Consider the following 9,710-nt stretch of genomic DNA (forward strand, 5'->3'; position numbering starts at 1 on the left):
TCCTTGTATTGCCCTGCATCATGGTTACTTGAGTGTTTATGGTGAATTGCGGTATGTCCCATTTTTGTATTGGTTCATTTCTAAGTGCGCATTATAACTTCAATATACAAATTTGTAATTAGGAGCAATGCCTCATGGAAATTATTATTACTCGTCTCATTATATACTGAGGAGAAATATCAACTACTTGTATACCTCCTTATACAACTCTAAGATAGTTGAAATAGGAGCTTTCTTATTTAGTTGCAGCATGAGGAAATGTGAGATGATGTTATCTGCCACCCCCAGACCTTTCCAAAGGATTTCTTCCAGCCTTAATTATCGATCTCACAGGAACAAACCTTTGCCATTCCCCACATATTGTTTCTTTTGGCTCCTGAATTCCTCACACAACAAGGTTGTACGTATTTCCCACGCTCTTGGTTTAGCAGTTTTTTTATCAGTTATGTTTTTCTGCAGGAGAAAACCCTCCAAACTATCTCACATGTCGTTTGATGTCTTGTTTTTTTTCTTTTTCTTTTCTGAGACAGGGTCTCACTCTGTTGCTCAGGCTGCAGTGCAGTGGCACCATCTCGACTCACTGCAACCTCCGCCTCCAGGGTTCAGGCCATTATCCTGCCTCAGCCTCCTGAGTAGCTAGGACTTCAGGCACATGCCACCACTCTCGGCTAATTTTTGTATTTTTAGTGGAGACAGTGTTTCTCCATATTGGCCAGGATGGTCTCCATCTCTTGACCTCGTGATCCACCCACCTCGGCCTTGCCTGTGCTCTGCCCGGATTTCATTTTTCTAAGCTGGGTTTGGTGGATGGTTGTGGGGATTTGAGATGGGCCAATTTCTGCATCTTGGAGGACGTTAGAGTTTTGTCAATTTAGTCTGAAGCAGGTGGGGGCAATCTGACGTCATTAGTTTCTCATTCTCCTTCTGGGAACAGTGTACTAGCCAGGCGATGTTCGCATAGGAAATGGAAAGAGGAAGAATCCCCAGCATGGAAGCCATCTCAAATCTCTATGCAAAGTGTAGTAATTTTCTGTTTATCAAAGTAAGCTAAATGATTGAACGCCAAATTCAGGGGCAAGGTAGTCAGTCTTCCAGTAATAGGAGGATACTGCAAGATTATATATCAAAAGGTCTGCTTCTCAGGCATTCTTATAAAATTTCTAAATATTTGATATAATAATAAATATTTAAGCATTAGACTTGAAAGAAACCTTAGCAAAGTCCTAAGAATTAGAGATATGTTTGGTAAATATCATTCATGGGCTGAAAGCCCTGAGTGGTAAAATAGAACTAATTTCATCTGGACAACAACTTGGAAACTCATTTTTTATTTTGGAAATTACAAGAAAGTTATTTGCTCCATTCATAAGTGGTATGCACATGTGTGTATTTTTGTGCACATTTATGAGCTTGTGAATAATGAAGTTATAAAAAAGTATTAGCAGCAACCAGATCTTATGGAACATTAGTCTGCCTGTGGTTCTCAAGAAAATCTTAGATGCTTTTGATAAAAGAAGTTTGGATTCTGTGTATTTAAATCTGGCATTTAAAAAAGGCCATATTGGTGATGATCTTAGTTATGACAAAGCTTCCTTTGAGAATTCAGAAATTTACTATATGATCTTTGTATTGGGTTATAAAACTTCCCTAACAACTGAAATTGCTCAAGATAAATGATGGAGAGGTTACACAAGGAAAAATTGCAAACACTGAAAGTGAATATGTCCTTATTTGCACACTAGCAAATGAGGATTCAGGTTTCATGTCAATTTCAGTGTGAATAACTCCAGCCTAGAACAAGAGCAGACAGTGAATGAATGAGTTAATTTTAGTTGTTTGAAAATAAGAATATTTTCCATAAGAGATCATTGAACTCATCCATTAGCATGCTATGGTGATTTCCGGCTTGACCCTGGTCACAACAATTAAAAGTAAAAAGAATGTCACAACACATACACAAATCAGGTGCATATGGAATTTAAGGTCAGGATATTCAGGCAATCACAACCGGTGATATTACACTGAGAAGTAAAGCCAGCTATATTTCCTCAATCCAGTGCAGAGTTGGAGAAAGTTTCTGTAGCTAGCAAGGGGATTGTAAAATGCACCAATTAGCACTGTGTAAAACCACACCAATCAGCGCTCAGTAGCTAGCCAGAGGATTGTAAAATGCACCAATCAGCGCTCTGTAAAATGCACCAATCAGCATTCTAAAATGCACCAATCAGCGGGATCCTAAAAGTAGTCAATCACAGGGAAGACTGAAAAAAGTTCACTCTGATAGGACAGAAAAGGAAAATGGGAGGGGACAAATAAGGGAATAAAAGCTCGCCACTTCAGCCACCAGCAGCAACCTGCCTGAGTGTGGAAGCTTGTCAGTAAACCTTGCTACCACTCACTCTTTGGGTCTGTGCCATCTTTAAGAGAAGTAACACTCACTGTGAAGGTCTACAGCTCCATTCTTGAAGTCAGCGAGACCACGAACCCACCTGCAGGAACCAACTCCAGATACAACACCAGCATTTAAAAATTTTCTTTTTGTCTGTTCAGACATGATAACTTTTCTACCCATCATTTTTTCCATTCTAGTAGTGGTTACATTTGTTATTGGAAATTTTGCTAATGGCTTCATAGCATTGGTAAAATCCGTTGAGCTGGTCAAGAGACAAAAGATCTCCTTTGCTGACCAAATTCTCACTGCTCTGGCGGTCTCCAGAGTTGGTTTGCTCTGGGTATTATTATTAAATTGGTATGCAACTGTGTTGAATCCAGCCTTTTATAGTGTAGATGTAAGAACTACTACTTATAACCTCTGGGCAGTAACCAGCCATTTGAGCAACTGGCTTGCTACTAGCCTCAGCATATTTTATTTGCTCAAGATTGCCAATTTCTCCAACCTTATGTTTCTTCACTTAAAGAGGAGAGTTAAGAGTGTCATTCTGGTTATACTGTTGGGGCCTTTGCTATTTTTGGCTTGTCATCTTTTTGTCATAAACATGAATGAGATTGTACGAACAAAAGACTATGAAGGAAACATGACTTGGAAGATCAAATTGATGAGTGCAATGTACCTTTCAAATACGACTGTAACCATGCTAGCAAACTTAGTACCCTTCACTTTGACCCTACTATCTTTTGTGCTGTTAATCTGTTCTTTGTGTAAACATCTCAAGAAGATGCAGCTTCATGGTAAAGGGTCTCAAGATCCCAGCACCAAGGTCCACATAAAAGCTTTGCAAACTGTGATCTCCTTCCTCTTGTTATGTGCTATTTACTTTCTGTCCGTAATGATATCAGTTTGGAGTTTAGAGAGGCTGGAAAATAAACCTTTCTTCCTGTTCTGCAAAGCTATTAGAATCATGTATCCTTCAGCCCACGCATTCTTCCTGATTTGGGGAAACAAGAAGCTAAAGCAGACTTTTCTTTCAGTTTTGTGGCAAGTGAGGTACTGGGTGAAAGGACAGAAGCCTTCATCTCCATAGATTCACGAGAGGAGCATTGTATGTCTTCCAGCAGAAAACAAACTGGTGGTGTATGAAACATTTTCTATTTCTTACTGGTTTTTCTGTAAAGTATGTGTATGAATAATTTCCAAACATATACCTAGAAAAGTCTTTGACCTAAAATTATCTTATATATATATGTGTGTGTGTGTGTGTGTGTTTATGAGTGTATGAAAACTTAGGAACAAGGACACTAACATGTTCTTTTTTTCATACAAACTGCCAAATTATACAAAATATGACAAAAATTCCTCAGAATTATGAAGCTATGTGTATTTCATTCATGTATTTTATATTTCATTTGTAGAATTTATGATGTCTATTTATAATTATTAAGAACTAGCAGCTTATTCCATGAAAAATATTCTTCTTTTCTATTGTTATTTGAACCACACAAATATATCACAGTGAGCTTAGAATTCATTGTTTGAACCTGTAACTTATTGGATGGTAAGGTCATTCAATTCGATATCAATAATGAGGATGTATCTTTGGGGTTTTAATCCATTATGAATTTCTATTTTCTGTTTAGTAAAAGGCAATCAGAATTATTGTTAGAAAACAATGCACACAATGGAATTCGAGTGACAAGCATATGCACAGTAAATTTCGTGTATGTCTGCCATAAGCAGTACTGAGGAATATTAGATTTCATACAAGTATGTGAATAGCTAAAAATAATCTCTTTGGTAATAAAGGGTTGAAAAATCATGGTGATGATCTCTATTGCTATTATCCATCTCCACATGCAGTTAGAAACATCATTTCTTCCAGCTTTTGAATTAAAGAAAAGCTGTTTTAGAAGTTGAGATGTTATGTAAATTATTTTAGTATTTTTTCTAAAGCAGTCTTAAGCCCCTGAATTGCTAATTATATCCTTATCTTCCATTTAGAATATTCCTTGTAAACTTCAGATAAGAGAACTCGAATCTTCTCTTTTCCAAAAAAACTATCAATATTAAAATAGAAATTATGAAAAATAATTCAGTGAAACATTTTGTAAATGTTAAAATAGTATGTATGAAATCTATGTATTAATTATGAGATGTGCCTTAACGTTGTAATTTTGTTGTCAATGATGAAATGAAAATGTGTTGACATATTCATTCATATAATGTTCTATTATAAGAAAGAAACGTACACTCTTGTTCACAGCTAAATTCTACCTGACTGTTTTAAGTCTTGGTGTTATGAAATTTTAACAATGTCATTTAAACCTTAAGATAAATCATCCCCACACCTGATTTATGTATTTTTTAAAATTATGTATCTTCCTCAGTACAATATAAGAACTGTAAAAAAGAGATTGTGTCTGTCCAGCTTTCTGTTGACCCCAGGAACTAGAACGCAGCACCAAGAATAGAAGATCAAAAATGATCATTTAAATGAACAAATAAATGGGTGGATAAAATGGGCAAGTTGATGTGGTAAACCAATGAAAAGGAAACAAATCACAAAATCTGCAGTTGCGTGAATTCCCCCGTTCTGGTTTCAGGTTAAGGTTACAGGCTTATCCAAGGAGAATCTTTCATCAAAGGAAAAGTTTGGCTCTTCCACAGTTTTAGGGGAAATATCACAATAATATAGTCTTGATGCAGCTGTATCAGGTGTCTGAATTGGAAACAAAGTAGAACATCAAAATCATATGGCACCTATTACAATATTTTAAAGAACATGTAAACAACTTTGGTCTATTTGAATATGTGTTTTTTTCTATTGTGAATTACATATGTATATTATGATATTTTCTAGTTGATTATTATTTAAACACAAATGGCATGTTATTTCAAAAAATGGAGTTAGTAACCAGCTACTTTACTAAAATGTTTTCAATTTAATACCTGTTATTAAAGTGATGACATTTATTTAGAAGTCAAGTTCAAGACAAAAGTGGTAAGGACATGCGGAAATTGAGACAGAAACAAACGTGAAACAATGTGTGGTGATGTCTGGTGTGACTCTGCTGGCAGCCACTTCACAGTGAGGTGAGAGACAGCATGGTGGTCATTAGATACATGCACTTGGCTCCCAGCATTTTTCCAGAAGGGCTACAAGGGGAAACCACAGCCAACATTAGTCCATGGAAGAGAGAGAGGAGGGAGAATGTTTCTGCTCAGCTGTCGTTGGACTTCCATATCCTATTGGCCAGGGTTTACCTGAGGCGGAACTACCATCTCTGTTGTTCTGTCTTACATCATCTAGCCCCTTGGTGAAGGTTTTGAAAGTCAGACTTCATGCCCACAGTGTGGTGATGCATTCAAGTTCCAAACGGAAGGCTGATCTGGTTCAGGCAAGGTGCTGATGAGGGGAATGGTAGATAGTGAAGGGAATCTAAGAAAGCACATGTCTGTGTCCAGTGCAGTCCAATCCTTTTGCCACTCAGATGTGCTCATGCTCTCCAGTCATGGCTGGCTTTAGGAGCATATGACTTGCAGAGCTGCACAGGGTTTTGTGCCTAGAGGGGCTTGCGCTTAGATGAACTCTATGCTTGGATTAATGTTCTACACTTGCTGCTTTTTTTTTTTTTTTTTTGTCAGGCAGAGGATACTCCTCCACTGAAGAGGGAATGGTCTGGCACTAATTCCACAGGGATTTGCTCTCCCTTCGCCTACAGGCTTGTCAGAGACGTGCACAGAGTCCTATAATGCCCTCTATGCATGCCGCTGGATCATCTGGCACAGTGGCCAGAGCAGCTTGGACCAGAGTCTATATCTGCTCTGGTCCCTATACCATGCGTGTATAGGGCAGACTTCATGTAGCCCAGCTAAAATAATTAAATTGAGATTTCAGTTATCATGAAGCACAGTGAAGACAGAGATAGCAACCAAAAACGTTAGGCAAAGATACTCTTTTCTTGAAAACCCAAACCACATTCCATTGCCTTACATAACAGTCCTATTCCTTATCCATTCTTGTTTCTAGCATGGTTCTAACTCCTACTTTTACTAATTACATTAATCAAAGTAATTCTCTTTCATAAAGAAAACTGGAAGTTACGTGATTGAGGACTCTTAAAAATAACTATTTTGGCAGATGTGCAAAATTCTCAAGCACATATATTACAAATTTCTAAGGTCATATACATCCTTTTTACACTTGCTTGAATTAGCCTACAAAACTCCCATGTTTGTTAACATAATCCAAACAAATAGCCACTCCATAAACATAAAATAAGAATAAAAGTTACATTTATTTATTTATTTATTTATATAACCTGTGATTGGTGACCACATTTCAATATTCCATCTTACCTAGAAATTATGGAAAGATTTTCATGAAGCCACTGAATTTAATATTTGTCTAAGGTCTTAAATTGAACTAGGAATCTTGGAAATTAAATTTAAGTTGATAGACTACAAAAAATAATTACTGTTAATATGTGGAATTTTTCATAATTTGTATTCAGTTTATTTGAAAACATTATTTTATATTTTTTGATATTTTCACATTATGTGGGCATATTAGCTTACCTTATCAGTAAACAGATATAGGAAATTTAGGTATTTCTTTTATTAAAATGTATTTTTAAGTTTTGTGGATACATCATAGGTGTGTATATTTATTGGGTACATGGGATGTTTTGATACAGGCATGCGAAGTGTAATAATCACATAATGAAGAATGGGGTAGCCTCAAACATTTATCATCTTTTGTTACAAACAACCTAGTTATACTCCTTTAGTTATTTAAAAATGTACAACTAAATTATCATTCACTATAGTTACCCTGCCGTGCTATCAAATAGTAGGTCTTATTCATTCTTTCTATTTTTTTTTTTGATAACCATTAACCAGCCACACCTTCCCTTTAGCCCCCACTGCCTTTGCAATTCTGTGCAAACCTTTCAGTTATTTCTGACTTATTCAACTTAACATAATAATCTCCAATTCCATCCATATTGTTGCAAATGACAGGATCTCATTTCTTAAATGGCTGAATAGTGCTTTATTGTGTATATGTACCACATTCTCTTTATCTGTTCATCTGTTGCTGGACACTGAGGTTGCTTCCAAATCTTGGCTATTGTGAACAGTGCTACAGTAAACATGGGAGTGTAGATACCTGTTTGATACACTTATTTCCTTTCTTTTGGGTATATACCCACCAGTGAGATTGCTGGATCATACGGTAGCTCTAATGTTGGTCTTTTGAGAAACCTTTCACTGTTTTCCATAGTGGTTGTACTCATTTATATTCCCACCTGCAATGTACAATGGTTCCCATTTCTCCACATCCTCACCAGCGTTTGTTACTTCCTGTCTTTGGATATAAGCTGTTTTCACTGGGATGAGATGATATCTCATTTTAGTTTTGATTTGCATTTCTCTGATGATCAATGATGTTGAGCACCTTTTCATATGTCTGTTTAGCATTTGTATATCTTCCTTTGAGAAACGCCTATTCAAATCTTTCACTCATTTTTTTGATCAGATTATTAGATTTTTTTCCTATAGAGTTGTTAAAGCTCCTTTTATATTCTGATTATTAATCCCTTGTCAGATGAGTAGTTTGCAAATATTTTCCCCCATTCTGTGGGTTGTCTCTTCACTCTTCTTTCATTTATGTTATTCTCTAAACAGGTTATTCTAGTTAGCAATTGCTCTAAACTTTTTTTCAAGGTTCTTAGCTCCCTTGCATTGGGTTAGACCTTGCTGCTTTAGCTCAGTTGAGTTTATTACTCACTTCTGAAGCCTACTTCTGTCAATTCATCAAACTCATTCTCTGTCCAGTTTTGTTCCCTTCCTGGTGAGGAATTGTGATCCTTTGGAAGAGAAGAGGCATTCTGGTTTTTGGAATATTCAGCCTTTTTTGTGCTGCTTTTTCTTCCTCACCGTGGATTTATCTACCTTTGGCCTTTGATGTTGGTGACCTTCAGATGGAGTTTCTGTGTGTACATCCTTTTTGTTGATGTTGATATTATTCATTTCTGTTTGTCATTTTTTCTTCTAACAGGCCCCTCTGGTGCTGGTCTGCTGGAGTTTGCAGGAGGTACACTCCAGACCTTGTTTGCCTGGGCATCACCAGCAGAGGCCACAAAACAGCAAAGGTTGATGCCTGTTCCTTCTTCTGGAAACTTTGTCCCAGAGGGTTACCCACCAGATGTCAAGCAGAGCTCTCCTGTGTGAGATGTCTGTCAACCCCTGCTGGGAGGTGTCTTCCAGTCAGCAGGCACGGAGGTCGATGACCCAACTGAGAAGTCAGTCTGTCTCTTGGCAGAGGTCAAGCACTGTGCTGGGAGATCTGCTGTTCTTTTCAGAGCTGGCAGGCAGGAATGTTTATGTCTACTGATTCTGTGCCCACAGCTGCCCTGTCCCCCAGGTGCTCTCTCCTAAGGAGATGGGAGTTCTATCTGTAAGCCCCTGACTGCGGCTGCTGCCCGTCTTTCAGAGATGCCCTGACCAGAGAGGAGGAGTCTAGAGAGGCAGTCTGGCAACAGTGGCTGTGCAGAGCTGTGGTGGGCTCCACACGCTACAAACTTCCTGGTGGCTTTGTTCTCACTGGGAGAGGATTATTGCCTACTCAAGCCTCAGTAATGGCGGACATCCCTCCTTTGACCAAGCTCAAGTGTCCCAGGTTGACTTCAGACTGCTGTACTGGCAGTGAATTTCAAGCCAGTGGATCTTAGCTTGCTGGGCTCCAAAGGGATGGAATCCACTGAGGTAGACCACTTGGATTCCTGGCTTCAGCCCCCTTTCCAGAGGAGTGAATGGTTCTGTCTTGCTGGCATTCCAGGCACCACTGGGTTATGAAAAAAAAAACTTGTGCAGCTAGCTTGGTGTCTGCCCAAATGGTCACCCACTTTTATGCTTGAAACCCAGGGCCCTCGTGGTGTAGGCACTGGAGCAAATCTTCTGGTTTGTGAGTTACAAAGACCATGGGAAAAGCATAGTATCTGGGCTGGAATGCACTGTCTCTCATTGCATTGTCCCTCACTGCTTCCCTTGGCTAGGGGAGGGAGTTTCCCAACCCCATGCACTTCCTGGGTGAGGCAATGTCCCACCCTCCTTCAGTTTGCCCTCCATGGGTTGCACCCACTGTCTAACGAGTCCCAGTGAGATGAGCCATATAACTCTGTTAGAAATGCAGAAATCACCCAACTTCTGCATTGATCTCACTGGGAGTTGCAGATCACAGCTGCTCCTATTCGGCCATCTGGCCAGCCACTCTGCTATTTTTTTTGTTGTTGTTGTTGGTTTATAATTTAGT

The 9,710-nt window shown here is 38.5% G+C and overlaps 1 protein-coding gene across 1 annotated transcript; it reads left to right on the plus strand.

Annotated features, from left to right (window-relative positions):
• The first annotated feature begins 699 nt into the window (after window positions 1–699).
• Window positions 700–3,611, plus strand: LOC117090515 (taste receptor type 2 member 43). Its single transcript, XM_033222854.1, has one exon. The coding sequence runs from the start codon at window positions 2,553–2,555 to the stop codon at window positions 3,480–3,482; it is 930 nt and encodes a 309-aa protein (XP_033078745.1). The 5' UTR covers window positions 700–2,552; the 3' UTR covers window positions 3,483–3,611.
• The last annotated feature ends 6,099 nt before the right edge of the window (window positions 3,612–9,710 follow it).

This window comes from Trachypithecus francoisi, unplaced genomic scaffold (genome assembly GCF_009764315.1).
Source record: "Trachypithecus francoisi isolate TF-2019V2 unplaced genomic scaffold, Tfra_2.0 Lachesis_group11, whole genome shotgun sequence".
Taxonomy (NCBI): Eukaryota; Metazoa; Chordata; class Mammalia; order Primates; family Cercopithecidae; genus Trachypithecus; species Trachypithecus francoisi.

Bases quoted from the DNA above. Each gene is read 5' to 3' on its own strand.
- LOC117090515 (XM_033222854.1), top strand. From the start codon at position 2,553: ATGATAACTTTTCTACCCATCATTTTTTCCATTCTAGTAGTGGTTACA.